The sequence below is a fragment of the Thermobia domestica genome, chromosome 1 (assembly GCF_964235325.1).
Source record: "Thermobia domestica chromosome 1, izTheDome1.hap1.1, whole genome shotgun sequence".
NCBI lineage: Eukaryota > Metazoa > Arthropoda > Insecta > Zygentoma > Lepismatidae > Thermobia > Thermobia domestica.
Genome location: NC_137454.1, coordinates 396,186,813 through 396,213,448, shown reverse-complemented (window position 1 = coordinate 396,213,448; position 26,636 = coordinate 396,186,813). Strand labels below are relative to the sequence as shown.

The following is a 26,636-nucleotide window of genomic DNA, read 5'->3' as shown; positions in this document are numbered from 1 at the left end:
ATTTACCTAGCAGAGCAGGGTGGGGTCACTATTTCGGTACAGCGAGAGAATGGTTACCGGTTATTTTCTGTATGTGCACACATTACCATTAAGAGTGTCATTGAGATGGTATAAAAAGTTTAAGACTAGTTCCGTAACACGGCAACAGATGGCAGCGCAAGGCTACAGGCACAGAACGCCTACCTTCATACGACAGTGTGTCAAGAGATATCGTCCTGTGTACAGCGCGAGCTGTGCAGATCACGTGCGTTACCACGTCTGCGATTTGTGATTTTATCATGGACAGCAAGTTAGAACAGCATGAAATTGTGTGTGAGAGACTGGGCAAATCTGTCACAGCGACGCTTGATATGATTCGGCAAGTGTCCGGCGATGTTGCAATGAGGTGTTTTGAACGGCATGCGCGCTTCAAGAGCAAAAGAACATCACTGGAAGAAGACGAGAGATCAGGACGACCTTCAACGAGCACAACACCGGAAAATATCGAAACTATTCAGCAACTTGTGCATGAGTAATATCGGAGAACAATTCACAACATTGGTACCATTGTCAGTGTGTCATGCAGAACAGTGTAGGGAATCCATGTATGATTTGAATGTGCGCCGTGTTGCTGCCAAGTTCGTCCTCAGGGTATTGACCCAAGAGCAGAAGGAACACCGCGTCGAAGTTCGCCAGTGGATGATGTGTCTTTCATGTCGAGGATAATTACCGGTGACGAAACTTCGGTGTACTAGTACGACCCTCAGACAAAGCAACAGTCTTCACAGTAGAAGAGTTAATCATCATTTCGACCGAAAAAGGCGAGACAGGTCCGCAGCTCGACCAAGTGCATGCTCATCGTCTTTTTCGATATTCGCGCCACTGTGCATCACGAATTCATCCCTAAGCCAGACGATTAATAGCGAGTTCTACTGCCAGGTTTTAAAGCGTCTGAGGGAAAAAAACATTCAGCGGAAGCGACCAGATCTGTGGTGCGCGAAAAATGGCAGCTCCACGACAACAATGCACCCTGTTACTATGCTATAATCGCACTTGATTTTCCCACCAGAAACAAAATGATAGCATTTTTGCACCCACCCTACTCGCCAGACTTGGCTTCTGCCACTTTTCCGTAATTGAAGATCCAGCTCCAATGTCGTCGTTTGGACACCATTGCGAAGATCCAGCACGAATCGCAGAAGGTGTTTGACACGCTTCGAAAAAAAACTTGCAGAACACAGTCCAGCAGTAGCAAAAACGCTGGGAGCGCTGTATTCTGTGCAAGGTGACTATTTTGAAGGTGATAGTGTGTAAACATAAATAAATAAAGTACTTTCTTGTAAACAGAACTTGTCTCGAAACTTTTTCATACCATCTCGTATGTCACGAGATGATCTAATCACTGTGTCATCGTATCATTTTTTAAATAGATATCATGCGGCTTTTGGCAGTATATCTGCCATGAGCATAAATACTTCCGTATCAAAAGACCTAACATATAATACAGAAAATGACAAAGGACTTCTAATTCGCTCAAATTTACTCAATAATACAATATTTTGTATGTACACATATATATATTTGTATTTACAATATAAATTATCACAAAAATATTTTCCAGTTCGCCACTATACATTTTTGCCACTAATTCCAAAGAAGCTATTTGACTCTGAATATTTCCTACTTTGTATCTCCCTTATGCTCTTCATTATATTTCTTGTGCCACTCGAGATTTTGCTTCTTTACACTTTCACCCCTCGCAGATGCAGACTTCCCGCTGTAAATCATTGCCACGCATCCTATTACAGTCGCTACCATCATCAGAATGTTTATCTTAATTCTCACTTTGTTCTTTGCTCGCTCCATTGTGTCCACGCTACAAGGAAAAAAAAAAATAAATTATTTACAACTAATACAGGGTGATTACAAATGACTACAAATAAATCATTCATTTTAGAAATATTCACAAGGCACAATCCATAGAAAACTCTCGTAAATTATTCATTGTAGCTTCGGAGAATTGAAGATTGTTAATAAAACTCCAACTGACCAAAGCAGTATATATATATATATATATATATATATACAGGGTGTTAATGAACTATACCGACAAACTTTACGAGGTGATTTCTCACATCAAAATAAGAGAAAAAGTTCATATGGACCTATGGCGAAAAGTGCATAGTTCCAGAGCTAGGGAAGTCCAAAATCGCGAAAAAGCCCCACTATTTCAAATTCGAGAGACTGGATAGTGCTCCTTATCAGCGTAAGGAAAGCCAGGCATACGCAATCCAAAAGTGCAAATTTCATCAATTATCAATAGGTGTAAACGTTATTACATACAGGATGTAATTCTCAGATATATTTTCTATAGAGTTTTCGGATATACCATGATTTTAAGGAAGGTCGAAAGTAGGCAGGAGGTAAACCTTGACAACAATGGACATCCAATGCTTCGGAGGGAAGGCGGAAGTGCTAGGAACCAGCAGCTCCATGTTTCTTTGTGCTCGCAATAACGTGTGATGATATGTATTTCGTCACGGTATATTTCATGTTTTCTTCACTTATAAGTGTGAAAGAAAATATCGCACCATGCATTTTCCCGAGTACGAGAAGCCGTGCTGCTGACGATCCTTAAAACTTGCGACATCGCGCTAAAGGATTCAGTGTTCATTGATATCAACGCATATCATTTTCCTACTTTGAACCAATCATAAATTCAGAGCATATCTCAAAATTCGGTTGATGGCATATCTGGGAATTTCACTCTGCAGGGAATAATCCCTACACTCATTGAACATTAATGAAATCTGCATTTTTGGATTGCGTATGCGTGACTACCTTTACGCTGATAAGGACCACAATCCACAGTCTCGAATTCGAAATAGGCCCCCTTGAAATGTGGCTTTTTCGCGATTTTGGACAGCCCTTTTCTGAATCTATGCACTTTTCACCATAGGTCCATGTGAACTTTTTCTCTTATTTTGATGTGAGGAATCACCTCTTAAAGTTTGTCAGTATAGTTCATTAACACCCTGTATATATACTGTCAAAAAAAAGAAAAAGAAAAAAAGCACCACTGTGAAGAAACTTATATTGTTAATTCCAGCCTCATTTTATACACCTCGTTGATCACACACTATTCAACTGATCTTTTAATAGTTCTCTAATGTTTCTGTTGTGCTACTATAGTACATACGGTATATGAACATTATACGAAAACACTGCGTTTTATTCATTAAGGGATTTTATAATCCAGAAATTAAATTTAATGTATATTTTTTATTATTATATTATTCTGCAAAGTTTATCGCTAGGTAAACAGTAACAGTAGGTAAGTTACTGAAAGTAAATGAGAAAACAAAATTGTTTACCCCACAATCTTTATGACACTTCAGTCTTTAGTTACACTGCCACGGGCAGCTCTTAATGCTGCAAACCAACGGGATATGATGTTCACAAGTGTTTCACCCAATGCAATATCCAGTTTGAGGTGCCAGATTCGAACCAGTTCCTCAGTAATTTGTCTCCTAGAGAGGTAGGTTGTTTTTTGTGTGTTTATTTATTTGTTTGTTTGTTTGTTACAGTTTCCTTTATCTTCCGACACAAATATGGAAAGAAGTAGTTGATAAATTGGTCTAATGGACTTGTGATACATAAGTTATAAGATAAGAAGATAGACAAAATAGAAAGAAAGAATTAAAGGATTAACCCTTTTGAGACTTCCACTTTTTTTTTTTTTTAGGTAAAATTTTAGATTTAGAGTCAAGCAGTTATTCCGTTGAGAATATCTATTGCAGGATCATGGTTCATACATAGTTTTGTTCGGAATGAAGCAGTGTTTCCAACTGTACCAGTCAAATTTCCCTAATATGTATCTAAGGCAATAAAATTCCCGCCCAAAGTGAGAAAAAGGATTTTTTTTTAAAAAAAAAGTCCCAGTTTCCCGAGAATTTCTCTCCTCCGCTACAAGACACGGACATGCGAATGTTACCAAAACAAACTTGGCTTTATTCTGAACGAAACGAGGTATGAACCATGATCCTAGGGTAAATAGTCTTGGTGCTAAAATTCATTTACTATTTCCCCGAAACATTTTTTCCCTAATAACTACTAATCGATTGTTATCCAATAAGCTCGAGTGTCAAGACTCTTTATCGTAGGATCATAGTTCGTACCTCATTGTGTTCGTAATGTAACAGTGTTTCCAACTGTACCACTCAAATTTCCTTATTATGTACCAGAAGTGGAAAAATCCCGCTCAAATTGGGAAAAAGAGACTTTTGTCAGGAACAAATAACTTTTTTCGGGAATTAATTCTCCCAGGTACAAGCTAACGCCACGTGAATTGTACAGTTTGAAACGTTGCTTCATTACAAACAAAATGAGGTACGAACCATGATCCTACAATGAATACTATTGATGCTAGAGCTTATTGAATAACAATACATAAGTAATTATTACCAAAAATGGGGAGGGAAATTTAGTAAATCAGCTCTAGCACCAAGATTATTTATTCTAGGCTTATAGTTTGCCTAATTTTGTTCGTAATGAAACAGCGTTTCCAATCATACCACTTACATGTTCCTATCGTGTACATGAGGGGAGGAATTCCCGCCCAAAATGTATAAAGAAGTAGCGGGAAATTCGAATTTTCAAAAATTCGCTTTTCCGGAAATTTCTCTCTTTACGTACATGACAGCGCAACGGTAGTGGTACCGTTGGAAACGTTGCATCATTTCGAACAAAATAAGGTACGAACCATGATCTTACGACAAATAGGGATGACACAGTAGCTACTTTACTAAACACATTGATTAAATATGTGTAATGGGGGGAAAATTCAGTTTTTTTTTTTTTTTTTTTTTTTTTTTAATCTTTATTTACCCTACGATCATGGTTCGTATCTCGTTTTGTTTGGAATGATGCTAGGTTTTAAACGGTATCACTGACATGTCCCTTTCATGTACATGAGGGGAAAAATCTAAAAAATCCCCTTTTTTCCACTTTGTGCGGGATGCAATCCCGCTTCTGGTACATAATAGGGAAATTTGAGTGGTACAGTTGGAAACATTCCTTCATTATGAACACAATGAGGTACGGACCATGATCCTAAGATTAATAGCAATGTCAGGATTAAAAAAAAAAAAAAAAAACTTTTACCTTTTTTTTTTTCCTTCGTCCATATTTGTGACGACAATGCCCTAGGCATCGCACGTGCGACTGCAAAATGCCAATGAAAGATATTCTTTGATGCTTCCTCGCTTGAATGAATGCACAACACCCGGTATGAAAAGCTTTACTAATGATTTACAAAGCAAACTCCGAAGGTCGACGCCATGGTACAGATCTGTACCAAAATCCCCAAAGGATCAACACGAGCAATTAGGACAGGTGTACAATGTTAATCAAAGGTGATAATGGACAACAATAGGTAGACAGTAGTGAACAGAAAGTGTAAGTGACAAACACCAAATTAAAAGTTTTATAACAGGTGTAAAAGGTTACAAACTGGTGCGCAAGAAGAGAAAGTTACATCTAATTAAAAATTTACTTTTTAGAACCAATTGACACACAATCATAGTCATACGTCTTGCAAATAAAATCAGAAAAATAAACACACTGCTGAACAAGACTGCGCTTATTTAATAAAAACACATTTACACGTGACGTTTCGCTCTTCTAGCCAAGATACACATCGTGTAGATCTGATGAGGATCTGATCTGAGTTTACGTCTGATGAGGATCTTGGCTGGAAGATCGAAACGTCACGTGTAAATGTGTTTTTATTAAATAAGCGCAGTCTTGTTCAGCAGTGTGTTTATTTTTTAGAACCAATTAAAAGTTTACGTTTTGTAAAGAGAAAGTGGGCGTCTTGCATTCAGATTGTACTTAAACTGAAAAAAATTGGTAATTTTTCTTTCACAAAAAAAAAAAAAAAAAAAAAAAAGTGTCTGAGAAAGGCTATGTTACATAGCCGAAACTGTAACTCATATGTATACTCTTAAAATATATATACTGCTTTGGTCAGTTGGAGTTTCATTAGCAAGAAAACTGTCGAATACTGTATCAAGTAATTATTTGTTAGTAGATTCATTGTTACGATCGGTCAGGGGTGATGTTGAAACACAGCGAGTAGTCGAAAGATATTCTGTGTTCTGTTGGAATTAGCTAGGGCAAATACAACAGTTACAAAAGTCCAAGAAGTTGGAACATTTATCGTTATAGTTTGAAGAGTTTCATTGTATGAAAAAGAACACTGGACAACTACGTGTATTGGATGAAAAAAATGAAATGAAATCTTCAAGCTTTACGTCTCACGTCTATTCCATGTAGGCTAAAGGAGGCGGTGATGATGAGTAATGAATGAAATGGTGGAATGAAGAAAGTGGGAGGAAATGGGAGAACCCCGAGAAAACCCACACACACGGTGTTTGTCCACCACAAAGTTCACTTGGCTTGAACGGGTATCGAACCACGGACCCCACGCACCACAGGTGAAGCTCTACCACTGAGCCACCGCGGCCCTATCGGATGAGAAAGTCGACAGAATTATGAAAGACGTTTACACGAAACATGCGTAAGTTCACGTATAAAACAATGATACGGAAATTTCTTTAAAAAAGATGAGCTTTAAAACGTATCGAAGTTGCAGATAACACAAACATTGGAACCAAATGAGAAAATTGAACGTCATTAACTCTGTGCGGCTCTTACATTGAATTACCTTTCCATTTTTCCTGATATTTCGCTTTCACTTACTGCTGAAAGCTTTCTCCACGACTCCATTTCCTAATTGAAAAAAAAAAAATCTTGAATGTTCTCTTGCGCTACGTTACAGTTCAACTCGTCGTACCGGTAAGTATTTAATTTGTGATCTTAACTTGTAAATGTTAAGATAATTGATGAGAAAAACGGTAAAAACACCATGCAAGAAAATCTATAACCAACACCACCATTGGAATTGACCGCTAATTCTCAATTCTGGGATTTCGATGTTGCCAGTTACCAAAATTTCTGATTTTATAAAGTATGTTAAATGTCTAGTAATTTTTAATCCTGCAGAGAATCTTGGAATACATAGTACGTACTATGGTCAAATTAATCATATAATCCCACTATTTGTCCAAAGTATCTTTATCAAGATTTAATTTTGGGTCTAATAAATTAGAACTCACAGACTTACAATTCTAGTAGCGATGAAGTGCTTTGATTCACTTAAATGTTTACATAATCCTCCAACTGTTGGTTCGTCATTTTTTCATCTCTGATATATCTTTTTATCCTACCTATGATCTATATGTCTTTTTATCATACCTATACGGAGTTCACAGTCACAAACACTTGGTCAATTATCGGATGTACTTTTTCATTCACATAATAACTTTTATCATCAGTTAAGAACTTTTCTAGATTATTTCAAGATTTTATGAGTATTCTCAGATCATATTTCTGTGTTACCTTCTAAATTTTATGAGAAACACTACGCCAACAAGAATGGGAAAGAAACCAGATTGCTAGAAGCATTGGTACTTTTTTTTTTTTTTTTTTTTTTTTTTTTTTAAAGTGGGTTTGTTAACCTAACTATTCCTATATATTCTGAATGCTCTTTCTTTCCATTTCTTTACCATGCATATTTATCTCGACCATGCCTATTATGGATTCTACACTAATACCGATCGTTTTGTATCATTTTATACGTTATCCCACTCCACTGTCTCCCTAGGTGTGGAGTGGGATAACGTATAATCTTACCCCTACTGGAGGCTGAACTTGAACTTCAAGATTATAGAAACTACCACCAACTAACTTAGGAACCACGAAAATTATGAATTCGACATTAATTAATGAAGTAACAATTTCACTCCCCCTCCCCTCCTGTGGGTGCTTAAATCGGACTTAAAGGTCATCAAGAGAGTCACTATTTATCTAAGGGACCTCAGAAACTATTGATTCGACACTAATAGCGGTCATTTTCGAGAATTTTTATGTCTTCCTCTACCTTCCCTAGGAGTATTTTTTTTTTTTTTTTTAATCAATTGGCACCAGACCTGTGCACTAAAACTATCTTTAATCAACTTATGGACCCCGAAAATTATAGATTCGATGCTACTATTGGTCATTTTCAACATTCCACCACCCTCAGGAGTAATGGGGACTGAATTTGGATTGAAACGGAATAGGAAGTATCATTGTTCATTTCAGCGACCCAGAAAATTACACATTCAGCCGTTTCTGATCATTTTTATGTGTAACTCCCCTAAGTGTGATAGGAGTTTTATGCTCACTGGGGGATGGGCTCCTTTCGTGGCTAAGCGGTTAGCGTACGCGCCTTTGGCGTGGGAGACCGGGGTTCGATTCCCGGCGGGAGCTCATGTGGTTCGGATTCGACGTTAATCAGTAGGTCCACGTCTCAAATAGCCTCGCTGCTGAACGGGACGTTAAACTCAAAATCAATTCAACTCAACCCTCACTGGGGGATGAAATTGGACTTAAAGATAATCGGAACCAATCCACTTGGAGACTCCGAAAACTATGGATTCGACATTAATACCGGCCATTTTCAATTATTTTTACGTCTCCCCATCCCAAGGTGTGCCAGAAGGGGAGTCTTACTCCGACAGTACCCTTTTCAAGACCGCAAGGTTCTAGAGTTATGCTGAAACATACAAACATATACTCATCCATTTATATATACGTCACGGACCGAAGACGGACGTGTCAATGCATATCGAAAGTTTCTTAGAATCGAATATCTGAACCAGGATATGATATTTCTAACAAGCAGGAACACAGTTTCAAAGGGTTGAAAATTTTACTTTCTTTAAGAGGTTCCATTTCGAAAACCTACGCAAATCTAAGTATCACATCCAATCACAGATTTTTTAAAAGACCTGAAGATCATACTGCCGTTTACAGTTTTGATATCCCATCTCGTTCCGGAGGTGTCGAAAACAGGGGCAGAGCTTGCTATACTGCTTCTACAGCATTCCAGTAATGGTTCTTGGTAGCTGCAATGACAAGATCTCTCGATTACATAATTTAAGCTGTTGTAAACTTTACTAATGGTCATCATATCTCCGGAATGATTTGAGATATCGAATTGGTGTAAAGGACATCACGATCTTTACATCTATTAAAAACCATCTATCTCATTGGATGTGATGCTTATCTACGGAATTTTTCGAAATAAAATCTCTTGAAGAAAGTAAAAATTTTCAATAATTTGTAGCTTTGTTTATACTAATCAGAAATACGTTATATCATGACCAGTATTGGACACTATGATACTTCCGATGTGTTGATGAGTTGATTTTGAGTTTAACGTCCCTTTTCAGCAGCGAGGCTATATGAGACGTGGACCTACTGATTAACGTGGAATCCGAACTACATGAGCTCCCGCCGGGAATCGAACCCGGGTCTCCCGCGCCAAAGGCGCGTCCGCTAACCGCTTAGCCACGGAGGACTTCCGATGTGTATGGACACGTCCGTCTTACTTGGTGTTGGGAATGAGGCTATAAGACCATGGGCACAAAATGTTACTGAATACTGGCGCATGCATTTAAATCTTAGAAATATGAATAATTGTAACTTTTCCAAAGAGTAAGAGCAAGAACTAAATCTTAAGCCCATATTAAATTTGTGAGTGTAACGTATAAACTGCAACTGTGCTATTAATTATTATTATCCTACGCATGTATAACAAATGAGAAAGCTCCTCCTACATGACAGGACGTCCTTAACACTGAATTAGGCTTAACGTCCTTACAAAACCATCTTTACATAATTAGAGACAGATATTCCAATACATGAGAGTACACAAGAGATTCCTAAATTACCTACCCATCCTGATCTGATTGCAATCCTCCACGATTTGTTTGCACAGAATCTATTCTAGCAACAAATATTCTAGCACTGAGTGCCCATAGCCATGTAGTTTCATTCCCAACAATTGCATTATTCAGATGTAGAGCCGTCCAAAATTTGTATGTTCGTGACGCTGTACCGTCCTTCATTTGTAACACTGAATAATAAAACTGGTATTGTAAGTTTTCGTTTATCATGTAGATTTGAAAAATGTAACAACCTGACGTAGTGCCGTTTAAAAACTGTAACTTTATGTTGAGTTGGCAACACTATTGATTGGATGATATTGCGAAGTATGTCAAACAATATTCCCCGTCAATCAGGGCCGGATTACGGAGGGGCTGTAAACCCGGGCCTCCACTCTGATCAAAATCTCAACTGGCTATCTAAAAAGAATCATACAAAATACAATCATCATCATAAGGTAAAATGACCAAAAATACGTCCAAATTTCTTCATTTGTTACATCCACTGTTTTAATAAATTAGCATAAATCAGTTATAAAAAGGAAGATGGAATATAGTGCATGAGAATCCTGATTTATATTTTCTCATTGAATAGAAGTATTCTGCAGTCTCACTGTAGAATGTCCAATCCCAATCTGGCAGAAAAATTAACTCACTGCGTAGATGCACAATAGGCTATGTTCCTTTTATGTGAACAAGTTCCGTCTGTTTATAAACTCTATATGCGTATAGTCGGGTAGAATATTTGACCACAATAATAGGTGTTTACTTCTAACACATCTATGCCGTGACCAGTTCTCTTGACTTCCAGGATGTAATAGAGGACTTTGCTAGGACGAAAGCTAGGAAAATAGATTTCTGAAGTACTCATTCTTTTCTTTATTACATTCATACAATAGGGTAACTTTTCTTAAATGCATTTATAAAGTTCCATTAGGTATATCATCATCTAATGCATGGCATAGTTGATTTCGTACAACTACGTGTATTCCAACTTTCCTCAGAGGTCACAATTTTTCTAGCCCCAGCCTCCAGATCGGTTAATTCGGCCCTGCCGTCTGCATGTCACAAAATTTCACTGAATTTCAGCTACTACTTTAAAAAGTTAAAAGGACGTTTCAACAGATATTCCTTTAGCTTGATACACTCTTGTAACATTTAAACTAACGAACAAATTGAAATTTTGCAGCATGCAAATATCGAGCCATATTCTGCGGCATTACTGGCAACATTGTTGTATCACAGAGTATGCCAAACAATGTCCCATGCCGATATTTGCATGGTACAAAATTTCAGTGTTTTTGTTCAAGAGTTTAAAAGTTACAACAGCGAATCAATATAAATGATCCACCTCGTATAATGAACATTTTTATGGAAATACGGCTTCTACGCAGTCATCTTTTTTGATACAATTATTCATTTTGCATAGGAATAACAACAACGACACTTACAGTTTCCTAATTCTATCTAATCATACATCTTACTTAATATTATGAAAGTAACCTGCTGACAGTTGGAGCCACGACAGGAAACTTATCAGACAGCGAATTCCCACTGTAAGAGACTAGCACGCAATGTAAGTCATATCAAGCTGAAAAACATTCCTCCTGAGAGGTTTTCCATAGCCCTTCAACGGTGCGAGGTCTCCTGTGAGATAAGGCTCGTTTCAGGAGGCCAGAGGCGCAAAAGTCCATCAGTGACGCATCAGGGAACTTCACTTCGAACGGATTGGCACGAATTCCAGTTTCTGCTGCTATTTGTTGGAGGAAGAGGCGGGTTGAGCAAGATGTGTGACTTGACGCCTTGTATGCATGCACACATGATTCTTGTCCCTTCCGCAGAGATGTGGAATGTCGTGGCGACACACGGGTGTCAGAACATTAGCTTGATAATATTCCTAAGTCACCTTCGTATTTTTGGGTACATGACGCATGGTTAGTTTGTCCTGGTACGACTATCCAGCAATGATCATGAAACCTGTACCAAAAGTTTCCGTGCATTCAGTGAACCATCTCTGAAAGTCCCTCGCATCTGTCGATCGATAAAAAATTGCACGTGGCTTGTGACAGTCATTCAGATAAACATATACCTCGTCCAGCGTTACAACAAACTTCCACTTTTCACCAACCAGGTACCGCTCATACAGCTTTCGACAGTTGGTGCGACGTTCCTATATGTGTTCTGGTAAGAGCTTATGAACATGCCCTTTCCGTCGCTTTACCAACCTCACATCGCGGTGGATGATTGTGTGCACGTCTTCAGTGATGCCTGTAGCCGGTTCATGATACTCCTCTGTGTGGATGGATTCTCCCTGGTGACCAGGGTCCCAACTTTTCAAATTCTAGCTCGTGTGGCTAAAGTACGTTTGTTTTATCTCAGCATGCATTCCTCCTAAAGGATGGATCTGTCTGCAACGCGTTCTTGCCACGCCACGGTTAAGTTGCGAGTTACAACACGCTAGGAAACACAGCAAAACGCCACACCACTCACAAATCACTGTAACACACTTGTTCGCGTGTGGCAACTAAGCACTTCAAATACCCGCCATTTGATGGGTTGGCTGACAACTAACGTCACCTGCACGACAAAGCCAATAAGACGGCTATTGGATTAAAACATTCACGTGAGTTGTAGCAAAAAGTACTTTAAAAGCCAACCAAGTGCACTGGCGGAAGCGTGCTGAGATAAACCAAACGTACTCTAGTGGCAGGCCGGGGATTGGCATGTTTCTGCCCCACAGGAATCATTCCACGCTCCTTGCACAGTTTGATAATGGCAGTATAACTGTAGTTCACGTCGGAAAGGGCAGTTATGCAGCCCTCCCAATAAGCACTTATTTTCAAGGCATTTGTCCCGATATGCACTTACCATACCTGTCAAGCACAGTCAATGGTCCAAGGCGCTCACACGACTGGCAGCTTCCTTTTCTTCCCGTTTGGAGATGCTGCATAAGGTGTGTAATTTCGGCACCATAACCTCTGCAGAAAATGGAATTTCCATTGAGCATTTTTACTCGAAGACGCTCACTTTGTAAGAACTTGTTGCAAGCTTTAATAAAGTTCCCACCTCAATCGCCGAGGCTGAGGTAATCTGAGGGTTTGAGCATATTTGCTTCCAATACCTTCTTAGGCACAAGAGAAACTGCTACTACGAGCGTATGGGTTTAAAAAAATATCTCCAAAAGAAGAAATGAGGGAGACAATCTTAAAGAAACGAGGAACGGACACGTTATGATTAGAACAAGCAGTGTTGCCAGATTGGACTACAAGTAGCGGACTGGGTGATTTTTTAAGTGCCCTCGCTACCAAAATTTGACATTGGGCGACACGCTACTTTTTGGGCTACTTTTAATTATCTGCAGGCTATAACTCTTAAGAATGTGCTATTTTTTTTACTTTTGTATATGAAATCACAAATTATTAGTTTTTATAATACAATAAAAGTTTTGTTTGTTGAGTATTCTATTCACAATGAACAACAGTTTTACTAAAACTAACACGTTCGATACCAATTCAATTCTTGTTTTACTTCGTTTTGCTCCAGATCTGACAATACTAGGCTTTTGTTAAGTTTGCGCTGTTGCAATATCACTGATCGCGTTGCTGTCTCAGTTAATACCTTGGCCTAATAGTTACGCAGAGCTTTGTAAATATAAACATCGCAAATTTAATTGTGTTCCTAGACTGTCCGTATTGAAGTTACACAATGCGTAAGTGGAGTTACAATAAATGTTCGAAAATTCATGATAAAGAATTTAGCAAATAAATTAAAGAAGTGAGAACTGACTGTGAATGAACATACTGTAAACGTTGTAAAATGTATTTCGAGAGCCCACAAAACTGACTTGAGAAAACATGTCTCCTTGAAAATCAGAAAAGTTAACCATTTTATACTATCACCGCCTGCCCAGTTCATTGTACCCTGGGGTTCTGCAGCTGATGTAATATGGCGTTTGCCCTAACACACAATCGCCAACAATTCGAAACTGCGGTCGCCGCCTGACCATTGACAACCCAGATATCCGGCATTATTGTTTGGGCTACAAATAGTTCAAATCAGCTAGTTTTGGAGCACAACTTAATCTTTTGATCTTCAGATCTGGCAACACTGAAGGGACAAGTGCAGAGATTCAAAAACAAACATTAAAACATAATGGATTTCAGACACCATATATTTTCCGGATTAAAATACTAAAAGTTATTCAGTGCTTACCGTACATACTGAGGAACATCAGCCAACGTCTTGTACCTTCCGCTCCAGACTAAAATATGTCTGTCCAATCCTTTCACATGAAACGTATCTCTGCCTGAAAGAAATTAACATATTGTATACTCTTGTGTTTTCTTTTAATAACCATTAAAATTCATTTACCTTCTCTCTGAACAATTTAATTTACCTCTGTATTATTTATATATTTTAAGCATTACAATATCAGCTCGTTTCAGTCCATGAACGATATAAATGTTTATATTTCTATTTTAGTTTTTAGTTCACGATACTGCAAAGAGTAAAATATATGATATGAGGAGTAAAATGTACGAGAAGGGGGAGTGAAACTGCTATGTAACTTTCAATTACTTTTGCGTGTTAAGGCAGGCTGGAAAATAGTCTTAAATCAACATATCTAAAGTACATATTTTATGTCGAGTTCACTGATTTGTTAAATCATCAGCCATCATATGTTATCTAAGTCAAAGTGATTTACACTGTACTTTCTCCTAAAGAAAAGTTATTAAGACCCTTACTTCAGCTATAGTTCTCTTGTATTTTAAACACAAATCCAAGGGTAACAGTCAATGGACCCGTTTTTTTGTGCGGAACAAGGCAGACTAAGGTTATAGTCACCTTTATTATGATCTAATTTTGAGGATATTAATTTTATTTTATGCATTAGACTTAAAGAAGTGCATTTCTTTTATTTCTGCATTTTCTTTCTTTTTACATTTCAATGGATCCTTTGTTTACGTTTAATCCTCATCCGTGGGGAAGGAGCTGGCAACGTGCTCTCACAGACTCATGATAAGGCTACAGCCAATGAGAGTATATGTGCAGACAAAACGAATAAAAATTCGTATGTTATGAGGGGGTTTGAGATTTCATTTTACGCCTAGGTTCTAGACTAATGAGCGGGGCTTAGAGAAAAATGGGAAGAGCAATTCACTGCTCTTCAAGATGGTCATTTAACGTAAACACCTGCATCATGTGTCGTGGTAAAATTTTAATGTTATTTTTAAAATTTTTGACCTCTGTGTATGTAGAAAGCTAACAAGGAAAGGACATGAACTTGTCAACGGAACTTCATAATCAAACCTAGTCCATTCGATAAACATAACAAAGATATGTTCATGCACAAAATATTAGGTGCCATGGACAACGGAGTAAGTCTCTGACGCCCATTGACCCTGTTAGTATAAAGAAAATTGTAAACTTGCAATGAAATAGCTATTGCATCAACACTGTTCATTGGAAAGTCATGGTTTACAGCTCATTCTCTTCAGCACGAAACAATCTTTCCGGAGGTGCTATGCATTGGCGACCACAACGTACCTGAACAGGGAAAATTAGAACGTCGGGGAAATTCCCTCCAGAAATCCCTCCCATCAACTTTGGACTCCCCTGGAATGGCCCCGGGTAAAAGCACACAATCCAAATGTATTTCAATAGTACAGGGGATAAGAAATGTGTATATAAAGTTTTCTATTGATAGACGGAATATATATGAGGGGAAAAGCTTGTATACCAATACGATTTCCCCTCATACCTATTCTGTCTAGCAATACATGCCTTCTTCTAATTTTAAATGCATAGTTACCAGGTCTCTAATACGACTAATACGTTGTAAGTTTGTAATTTGGTTAAATAAAGGAATTTGAAACAGTGATTGGCCTATCTATTCCAAATATTATATCCAGGGTGTTACAAAAATTTGTCTAAATATTTTGGGAATATATTCCTCACCTCAAGTTTATACGGACATGTGCTTGGAAATGCAGTTTCGTAGTTATAGGGTGCCGAAAACGTGAAAAAATGAACTTTAAAGGTCCATAGTTCCACTACTATAGGACCTATCGTAGTCGGCTCAAGACATCACCGAGGAATTAGTGTATATTCTATTCAAATATTCATCTTTCAGAACCTCCGGTACTTGCACAATCATTTTTAGAGGGTATGTTTGGGAGTACTTGATCACTTTCCACCTACCTCTCTAAAAATTGGTGTGCAGGTACTGGAACATTCTTAAAGATGAATATTTTGATAGTTCACATACCACTTCCTCAGTGATGTCTTGATCCGACTACGATAGGTCCCATAGTAGTGGAGCTATGAACTTTTAAAGTTCACTTGTTTCACGGTTTCGGCACCCTGTAACTCGGAAACTATCCACTTTCGAGCACAGGTCCATACGAACTTCTTTCCTGTTTTGATGTGAGGAACCTGTTCTCAAAACATTGTGACACTTTTTCCAACACCCTGTATATTACGATATCCGCTTCGTTATGTTTGTATAAATACTTTGGTGATTGTTATGTCTTATTTGGGTTACCCTTTTAATCTGTGCAATACTTCTATACCATTATTTTGAAACCCTTATATGTTTAATGCTTCTTCTAAAAATCCATTCTGCTACTTCTATATACCTGTCTTCGCATTCACATTTCACCTGATACAATCTCTTTTGCTCTCTTAACACCTTTTGTATACTTATTACTCGTGAGATTTTAACATTGCACTTCTGAAAGACGTAACCATGTTGAGCGGTTGATAATTATTGAATACAGTTCAGTTAATGATGGGGCTTCTAAGTGTTTTGAGAGAAGATAATGACAGTGAAAAGTAGAATTGATTGGATTATTTACACATAAAACAGTCTTAGGCTTAACGTTATTAGTGCCTTTTGTTGATTGATTATTACGACCTAAAAAATCATTTTGTATGTCTTCTGCATTATTTGTTTCTCTTTATCTCGACGAAGATAAATCACTGTTAACGTCTGATAAATAGGATTTTGCTCTTGTGCAACACGAATAATAAATATGTATCATCTTAGTTACACACTGTTCAAAGTAGAAATGGAGACATCATAACCTTTGATGGATTTCGGAAGTTGCAAAAGACCAATTAATGTTACTTTCAGGCGTGACTAAAATGGTTTACTGCTAGTCAGAAGCCCTACCCTTTGTCAATCTCGTAAAGTAACGTCAATATCCAGCAGCTTTTCTGTCACATGTACAGGGTGGACCATTTATCCTGAAAAGCCGTTGCAACTTTTAAACTAATAGACAAACGCTGAAATTCTGTACAATGCAAGTACTGACAGGAGGATACTGTTTGATATACTTTGCAACAGCACCAGACTAACAGTATTGCAAGCCGAACGTTCTTTTTTTTTTTTTTTTTTCAATAGTACTACGTCATATTTCAAATCTACATAGTGATCCAATGCACGTTGCTGAACAATTTTTAAAATATCTGATTTTTGATGTGCAATTACGATACCATGTTGTTAATTCAAAACAACCATTATCTTAAGTTTAGTGACTTTAGGTTTCGAGTGGCAGCCATATTCGTTTTCGAAGATGTGCTATTTGGTGGTGTAAGGGGTTACCAAATCTGAAGTATCTCAAACCCTAGTTGTTCTATCAATGTCGAACAAAAGCCAAAATGGTCAGCAAAGTGTAAGCTACCAAGACTATGTATTAGCCATTATTGTCCATGAAGTATAGTAGGGTAAAAATAGGTTTGAAAAAGTAGGTCATTGACATAAAAGTTCGGATTGAGCAGGTGATGTTTGCAAGAAGGCAAATGATCAGGAAGGTGAGCTTTTCTGAATAAAGAGGTTTCATATAGAAGTGCTCATTCACCACATTTCAACCCTTAGACGTGTCCCCTTTGTTTTATAGAAATTACTAAAAATCCAGAAAAGTGAAAAAGCGCGTACTTACACAGTTATATATCTCTGGTGGGAGACCTGATAAAAATATACAATTCCTCCCCATAATAGGTCTTGTATGTTATTATTATTTACCAAAAATTAGGAGTTTGAGACTTCATTATAAGTATTATTAACACAAATTTATACCTTATTTTTATATATACACAATTTTTTAACATAAATTTATTTCGATTTTTTGAAAATTGTCAACCAAAGATTTATTACTTTCCTGGATTTGCCCCATATTAAATAAAAACCACAATACCACATTTATTAGTGTTGTAAAGTAAGGACGTTATATCAAAAATTTCTAAATTTGGAGGGCTCCTCCCAACATGCACCTTATTCTTCGTATTAATATCCGCTACTGAAGAACAAAAACTTGACAGGATAAAACATATTTTAGAGAAATTTATTCTGACTAGTGATAGGTAGTTCCGGAATGATTCGTTCCGAAAGAACGAATCCGTCAGAGGAATGAAAGAAACGAATCTCTGAAAGGAATCGGATTTATTTGGGCGGACTCACTGACGGGATGGATTCACTCAGGAAGTTTACGTATTGAGTCAGTGGATTCGGTTGGTGGAACCAGATGGCGGAACCAAACAACAGACGAGTGGATTGATATGAATGGAGTCAGATTGATATGGATGGGACAAAAACAGTAGTAGTAAAGAATAGACCGACACTGCGCAACAGAGAAGCAAATAATGCACGTACTGCGCATGTCTGGAAATAAACAATCTTTCTTACGCGCTCACCTGTCACTTTTCCGCAATATTCTGACCACCGCAACTGCTCTCCTAACTGGAGGAGAGGGGGAGAGCGGTTGCTAGTCTTATCACTATTTTTTCTTTCTCTCTTTTTGTTTTTACTTTTTCACAAGTGTTCAGCGTTACCAGGTCTATAGATTTTTGTTGCAAGACGGATAATAAAACTATTTGCAGTAACACACAAGCTCTTATTCAATATATTCTGATGTAATGTCCATATAATCCTATACTAACATAAAATTCGCAATTGGTTGTTTGATTAGGTTTTAATGCATATTTCAACACCAAGATAATATAAAAAAGATTAAATGAAATCTTTGAGTTTTACGTCCCATGGTTATGCCGGTTAGGCTAAAGGAGACGTTGCTGATGAGTAATGAATGAAATGGTGGAATGAAGAAAGTGGGGGGAAACGGGAGAACCCCGAGAGAACCCACGCACCAGGGTTTGCCCAAGTGGGCCCAGCCCGAAAAAACCCGGTGGGTTTTTTCGGGTTGGACCCACCTGAAAAAACCCACCTGGGTTTTTGAGCTTTTTGTTAATATATTATTGATACAACCAAGGTGATCACATTGAAAGTGATTTTTATCAGATTTTGGACTTTCCTTGGGCGAATTGAATGCTTTCCCGTTAAGGTACACAACATTCAACATAAGACCTTTATAAAGTTCTGACTGCACTGAATGAATAAAAAACCTTACCTTAGACTGAGATAATTAAGTAACAAATTAATGTATGGATTATGCTTGTAGCCTATTTGAAAAAAAAAAAATGCAATTTTATATTTTAGAAAATATTTTCCGTGAATAGTGTGCTCGCCAACTCGGCGACGCCGAGGGACGTTGTCCCTCATACGTTTGACGCGTTTAAAGCCATAGATGCCGGTACTACCAGTAAACATGTAGTGCATTAGTAAAACTATTAGTATTATTTCTTACCTTTGATGGTAACACAAGTATTCTTCAGTAAAGTTTAGCTTTCCAACAACAACAGTTTAGTGCAGTTATTTGTAGGTACTCTTCAAATAAGGATTCTGTAGAATCAACACCAACAAAAGCGTAAAACTTCTCCAAACTACGTACCGCTTACTATTTCAAGTGTTGAATTCAAACTTTCGTACTAGTGGAAGTTTTGATGTACAGTAAAGGGAGCTGCCTTTTCGAGGGAGGAGGGAAAAAAACGTTCCGAAAGAAGTTTTTCGGGAAATTCCCCCAATTGAACGCACAAAGCATCGGAACTGAATACTTCAACAATAAAACTATGTATTTTATGCTGGAAGATATTTAATTTCATTTAAGACATTCTGAAACACCCTAACTATATATAAAACTACATGAGCTGACATAAATTATTGAGCACTTCCTGTAGGGCTACAATGATTAAATTTGGCATGATGGTAGCTTTCGGGGACTAACTGACAGAAAAATTGCCAAAAGTTAATATTTTTAATTTTTAGGGGGTCTAAAAAGGGGATGAAAAATTTCCCCATGGTATTTAAGTGGGCCTTTTTTTGGGCCTATAATCTCGTGTTTTAGGTACTTAGAATTGGAATAAAAACTTCAAATTCGGTATCCTTGTACGTTTTCTTAGCAGTACCTAAGTAAATCAGTAAAAATTTAAAAATCTAACTTTAGAGTGGTTTTATAGAGAACTGAAAAATCTTTCCCATGTTATTTATATGGAACACCTTTTACACCCCCAAATTATTGAGCACTTCCTGTAGGGCTACAATGGTTAAATTTGACATTGTAGCTTTTCGGGACAAACCCAGAGGAAAATTGCCAAAAGTGAATATTTTTAATTTTGAGGGGGTCTAAAGATTGGATGAAGAATTTCCCCATGTTATTTAAATGGGCTTTTTTTTTTAAAAAAAAAAACAAACTTAACCTTATCTTTTAGGTACTTAGAATTGGAATAAAATCTTGAAATTCGGTATGCTTGTACGTTTTCGTAAGCGTTACCTAAGTGAAACATCAGAAATAAAAATTTCCAACCATAGAGTGGTTTTATGGGGAATTGAAAAATCTTTCCCATGTTATTTGTATGGGACGTCTTCTACACCCCAAAATGTTTAGGCCCTTCCGGCATGATTAGAATTATGAAATTTCGCATGATTATAGCATTCCAGGACTAACCGACAGGAAAATAGCCAAAAGTGAATATTTTAAATACTTTTAGGGGTTTAAAGGGTGAAGAAATTCCCTTGTTATTTACATGGGCGTTTTCTTGGGATACGAAATCTTATCTTTTAAATAGTTGAAATAAAAAAAGAAATGATAGAATTGTGGGTTCAACAGATGCGAGGCCGTAGGCCGAGCAAAGACAGTGTGTGGGGAACGATGCCCCCAGATAGGCAGATTCAGGAAATATGAAGAGCAAGTTCACGAAATTCACTGTTGATGCAAAGGGCGATAGATAAGAAATGCAAGGCTGTAGGCCGGGCAAAGTCGGGGGCCTGGGGGCAGAGCCCCCAGCTAGCCAAAAGTAGTTTATTTTATAAAATATGAATTATATCTTTCTTAATGGTCTTAAATTAATTTTCTGGGAAGATCCCTCTTGCAACAAGTGCTCGGGAAATTCCCGTAATTGATCGCACAAGGTATCGAAAGTGAACTTCAACAATAAAAGCAATTTATTTTACGCTGTTAAATTATTTTGTGTTCATATTTGGCGAACGTCACTGAGGCTTCTGGGATAATTCAATCTGTATTTGTTCGTTCGTCTGCTTGTACCACACATACTACAGGGAATCACTTCCGGTTTTTTAAGTGTAAATTTTCAGAGTAGAAGCACAAGACACACTAAATTTCCTGTATAGATTTTGGCGGCATACCAACGTAAAATTTCAAAATAGTGACTTATTTTTTTAAAATAGCGGATATGCACGCTACAAAGCGCAATTTTCGGTCTTTTAAGTCGAAATTTTTAGAGTAAAAGCACGAGATACTCTAAATTAGCTGTATATATTTTGGCGATGATCCAACGTAAAATTTCAAAATGGCGGCCATTTTTTCAAAACAGCCGTGAATAGAAAATTGTCGCAAGTTGTGACAATGATAATCGTGAAATATACATCACATTTTAACACTTTTATCCCAAAGACATTGAAATATTTTGATAAAACCCAATTAAACCCGAAAAAACCCAATAAAACCCATATGGGTCCAGGTGGGTTGGGCTTTTTCAGAAAAACCCGGGTTTTTTCAAACCCTGCCACGCACACGGTGTTTGTCCATCACAAAGTCCACACAGCGCAAGCTGTGATCGCACCAGGGACTCCAAGCACCGGAGGTGAACGCTCTACCTCTGAGCCACTGCACCCCCCGAATCACACGAGTTGCCACTGGAAATATAACTCAAGTCTCCCGCGAGGAGAACCAAAATTCCGTGTAACGTTTATTATTATTATACAGTTTATTAAAAAATATGTAATTCTTAAAATCAGGATAGACAATTGCCCCCTGCCCTCTGCAAATGACACTCCTACCAGTGTTACTTCCAGACATGTTTTTTGGGGGGCACTGCAACCCGGAGCTCTGAGAGTGCCCCCTTGGAGGAGACCAAAATAATACGTCTATAATATAATAATAAATAGAATAGTACCAGGAGTGCCCCCGGAACATTTTTTCTGAAAGAACGACTGTCTCCTACACAAGGAAGCCCGAGACTTCATTTGTTGTTGCTGGTATTACGTATTTAAATAAATAATAAGAATAAAAGTTAAAAGTTACAGAACATTTACTTTTTTTTGTGTTTAATAGTCACGTAAAAAATGAGAAGAAGAAGAAAAAGAAGACCACCTGTTACTCTTTAACAGTTTCAAAAGTGTGCACTGCACAACAGAGAAGCAAATAATGCACGTACTGCGCATGTCTGAAAACAAGCAATTTTTCTCACGTGTCAGTTTTCCGCAATATTCTGACCACTGCAATTGATCTCCTAACTGGAGGAGAGGGGGAGATCGGTTGCTAGTCTTATCACTATTTTTTCTTTCTCTCTTTTTGTTTTTACTTTTAATCTTAATCTTAATCTTAATCTTAATAAAACAGAAAATCTGTATCTGCTCTTGTCCTATGTGCAATATTATGTCTCTTATCAGGAAAAAATGGAACTTTGTGAACATGTTTCAAAACACGGCAATCTCTCCTTTTGCTTCTACTCATTCCAATTTCCCACACCACCACACTGCAGCAACTTCTCAGGCAATAAGAGTGGTTTGACGACTTTGGATGATAGGAGGAATCGAATTGGAGAGTCATATGAGAACTCAGAATTATTCCGACTCATCGGAAAAAAAAGGATTCGATCCAGAGGAATGAATCCTTGTTTGGGGGAATCAAATCGAAAAAAACACAGAATCATTTAACTTTGTGGAATCAAAGGGTTCGGTCCGGAGGAACGAATCCTTCTTCGGAACGGATTCCGGGAAAGGAACCATACTGCTCATGACTAATACTGACGAAATAGCAAACTGAAGACAAAACAAAAACAAACTGAATAAAAAGATCTAACCTGGACTTTTAGCAACATCTTCACCATATTTCCGTAATGTAACAGATAAAGTCTTACGAAATACCACAGGTTGGAAGTTTGTGCAAATGTTTCTTAAAAATGGATTGACATTTCTTAATATTGACCCCATACTTCACTTAATTGTATCCTGAAAAGAAACGAATATTTAAAATACAGCTCTCACAGTACACCAAAAATTGAATATATATATATACAAACATACTCCATATATATAATAATTAATTAATTAATAATAATAAAAATTAATAATACTGACAAGATGCATATTTAATAAAACGAATACTAATATTCAATTCGCCTTAACCACTCCTAAAGTATTATTATTATTATTATTAATTATTATTATAAAACATTATTAACTGATTCGTATACGTTTCAAAACATGCATAAAGTTATCCTCAGTATTTATATTGTTTACGACGTCAATAAAACTGTATGCTGTATGCAGGTAATAGTGCATAAGAATACCATGATGCATATTTACTTATTGAGCATATAGAACACATTGCAAAAATGATGATAGTATACTGATTCACTCGCAATATTTCTTCAAGACATATTTTTTTAGCCTATATATATTAATTGAACTGTCTCTTAATCTTCCTGAGTGCAAAGAGCTTAAATTATTTTCCTATACAGATCTTCATATAGTTGTTGCAACTAATAGTGGTACGTAGTAAATAGTTTTTATACTATTATGCGTCCTTATATGAGGTATTCACGAACAATTTTTATATATCTATATTTTACCAGTTAAGTGTTTTTAACATTTTAATATTTGTAGAACTGACTATAAAATCCGTGTTAAGTGTCAAAACGAATATATTGAGAAAACAGAATAAACGTTACTTCAGAACTGATGGAATATATAGGCACGCGCATTCTTCTGGGGATTATTTGAACTACTTCCACGGTGAATACTAGATAACCAGTTTTTCACTGAGTAGTGTTAGGCACATACGCGACATTTTTACATTAAACCGAACTTTTACATTTTTTGGCACTTAGCACGGATTTTACATTATAGTCTGAAGAAACTGAACTATTTTGATGCTGAAGCGCTCATCGGTTGATGGACATAATGAAGATTAGTTCTATGACATTCAACTGAGCGACTCCTAAAAAACATAAAAATAATTGAAAAAAAAATGAAATGAAATCTTTGAGTTTTACGTCCCACGGTTATGCCGGTTAGGCTAAAGGAGACGGTGATGATGAGTAATGAATGAAATGGTGGAATGAAGAAAGTGGTACGAAACGGGAGAACCCCGAGAAAACCCACGCACACGGTATTTGTCCACCACAAAGCTCACTTGGCGGGAGCTGGGATCGAACCCGGGACCCCTAGCACCAGAGGTGAACGCTCTACCACTAAGCCACCGCGGCCCCCATAAAAATAATTGAGTTTATTCCAAACGAAACGAAATCTTTCAGTTTACCGACCAACGAATATGCCCTTTAGGGTAACGGAGAGTTTATTCAAATATTAAAAGGTAAAAAGCTATAACTGGTAATATATATATATATATATATATATATATATATATATATATATATATATGTTCTTGAATATCATATAAGGACGCATAATAGTATAAAATTAATTTATTACGTACCGCTGGTAATTGGAACAACAATGTGAAGATCTATAGGAAAATAATTTAAGCTCTTTGTTCTGAGGAAGATTAAGCGACAGTTCAATTAATATATAAGCTAAAAAATACGTCATGAAACAACATTACATGTGAAACCATAATGCATTCAATTTAGATATGAATGCAGTGCATTACGTCATGATTTGTTAACATTAAAACTGCCCAACAGGTAACACACCTGTATTCTAAATATCGTAATTAACGTGTATACACACCATCGCTGACGCGCCTGCTTCCTACCGACGCAAACTCGCACAGGCCTACCAGATTTGTCCTGTCGTGATTAGGTTAGATACAACCCTTGTTTTTGGTGGAAGTTATCACAATTTCCTTTTTGTTAGGTTTTTTGGCCTATGTTAGGATGCCGCATTTTGTGTTATTTTGGAAAACCAATGTATACGTACTCAAAATATATCTCTCACATGTATAATAAGGTAGACACACGAAATATAACAAGAGCTCTTTAACACATGATACTCTATAGCAAATCTTTGACGAAGTGAACTGCTGTGTGAAGGTAGTGTACAAAACAATCATTAAGTGTCCCAAAGCTGTGCCACACAAGGCATGTGTTTTTATGCTATATGAAATGCTTTTCCATAATCGTTATTCATGCGTATACCAACCGTCGCTGATGCGTTTGCTCTTTACACATTAACCCTGCTGCGCTGCTGCCCGAACTCGGTTAAGCAGAATTATCGTTTTTCAGTATACACCTAAGTTCACTTTTATTTAGCCTTTGAGTAGATCCAGCACATTAAGGTTTACGGACTAATGTTTAGCAGAACGGGTCCAGCAATTGTTTCTAAAAAATGTTACAATGTCGGTAATTTCTGTTCACATTAGGTTAGTTTAGTTTAGATGACTTTGGGTTAGTTTAATTTAGGTTAGGTTAATTTATGTTAGTGTCGGGGTTCAGCATAACTTTCCAAAAAATGATAGAATTTCGCTTATTTCTGCTTATAGGCCTATTAGGTTAGTTTTGGTTACGTTATGTTACGTCTAACTACTTGCATCAATTATTTCTCCTGCAAATTTTGTTTTCTACGTGCTTCTGGACCCCTTCTGCTAAACATAACCCAGTTTAGGTTCGTTAGATTTATGTAGTTCTAGTCAGTTTTGGCTAGGGAATATGAGTTTAGTTCCCACATTCATGGACCCACTCTAGGGCACTTTTTTTTTTTTTTTTGCACTGTAGTTTTCGTCGTAAGACACCACACTATATATATAATGATGGTAGCCCTCCTAAAATGAATATGCACCCAGTAATACAACTTCTCCCAAACATTCACGAAGTTAGTAAAAGTGAAATTCCTGATGAAAAAGAAAAATGAATATATCATCACTGTATGTTTACCAAAACTGGAGCTGCGCGGAAAGAACTACGTAACGTAACTCATGAATTTCTGGTGATCTCGTATGGCACTAGCAGAAAACATCAAATATCTATTAAAATATTAAATTCAAATATCTATTAAAACATCAAATCCACATGTAAGTGCTAAGTACAGTAACTGATATGATATTATACCTGTTTCTAAATATATGCATTTAGAATATTATTAGTTTAATTTAGTAAAACATGCACTAAAATTGTACCCCATCCCCAATCACCTCCAAATTGATCAAGGATTATATCCTTGACTTTAACTTCTCAATTTTCATCATCATTCACCATTCACTGATTTGTTCAGTTTTTATTTTATTCGTAAATATTGTACTGAATTATGTCTAAACATTTTCTACTATTGTTTAATTATGTAAAATTAATTATTCAAAAATTGTATTTATTAATATTTTACGTTATGAAGTCTGAAGAATTATCTTAAGCTTTATTTTTTCCCATAAAGTGTTCTATAACGTCAAGGCACATAAAATGTAAAGTGTTCAGATGGTTTATATGGTTGTCGAATGAGAATTAAAATGTTTC

At 37.0% G+C, this 26,636-nt stretch overlaps 1 protein-coding gene across 1 annotated transcript; it reads right to left on the bottom strand.

The window, feature by feature from the left end:
• Positions 1-1,501: 1,501 nt before the first annotated feature.
• On the bottom strand, positions 1,502-26,388 carry LOC145665411 (UPF0389 protein GA21628). Its single transcript, XM_081732717.1, has 4 exons — positions 26,238-26,388; positions 23,031-23,178; positions 14,025-14,118; positions 1,502-1,855 (listed from the first exon to the last, which is right to left on the bottom strand). The coding sequence occupies exons 2-4, from the start codon at positions 23,158-23,160 to the stop codon at positions 1,660-1,662; spliced, it is 420 nt and encodes a 139-aa protein (XP_081588843.1). The 5' UTR covers positions 23,161-23,178; positions 26,238-26,388; the 3' UTR covers positions 1,502-1,659.
• Positions 26,389-26,636: the final 248 nt, after the last annotated feature.

What these genes read in the sequence shown, in the direction of transcription:
- LOC145665411 (XM_081732717.1), bottom strand. Translation starts at nt 23,160, where the DNA reads ATGGGGTCAATATTAAGAAATGTCAATCCATTTTTAAGAAACATTTGC. An exon ending in AGATGTTGCTAAAAGTCCAG is followed by an intron (nt 14,119 to 23,030) that starts GTTAGATCTTTT and finishes AATTTCTTTCAG; the next exon opens with GCAGAGATACGTTTCATGTG. An exon ending in GATGTTCCTCAGTATGTACG is followed by an intron (nt 1,856 to 14,024) that starts GTAAGCACTGAA and finishes TTTTCCTTGTAG; the next exon opens with CGTGGACACAATGGAGCGAG.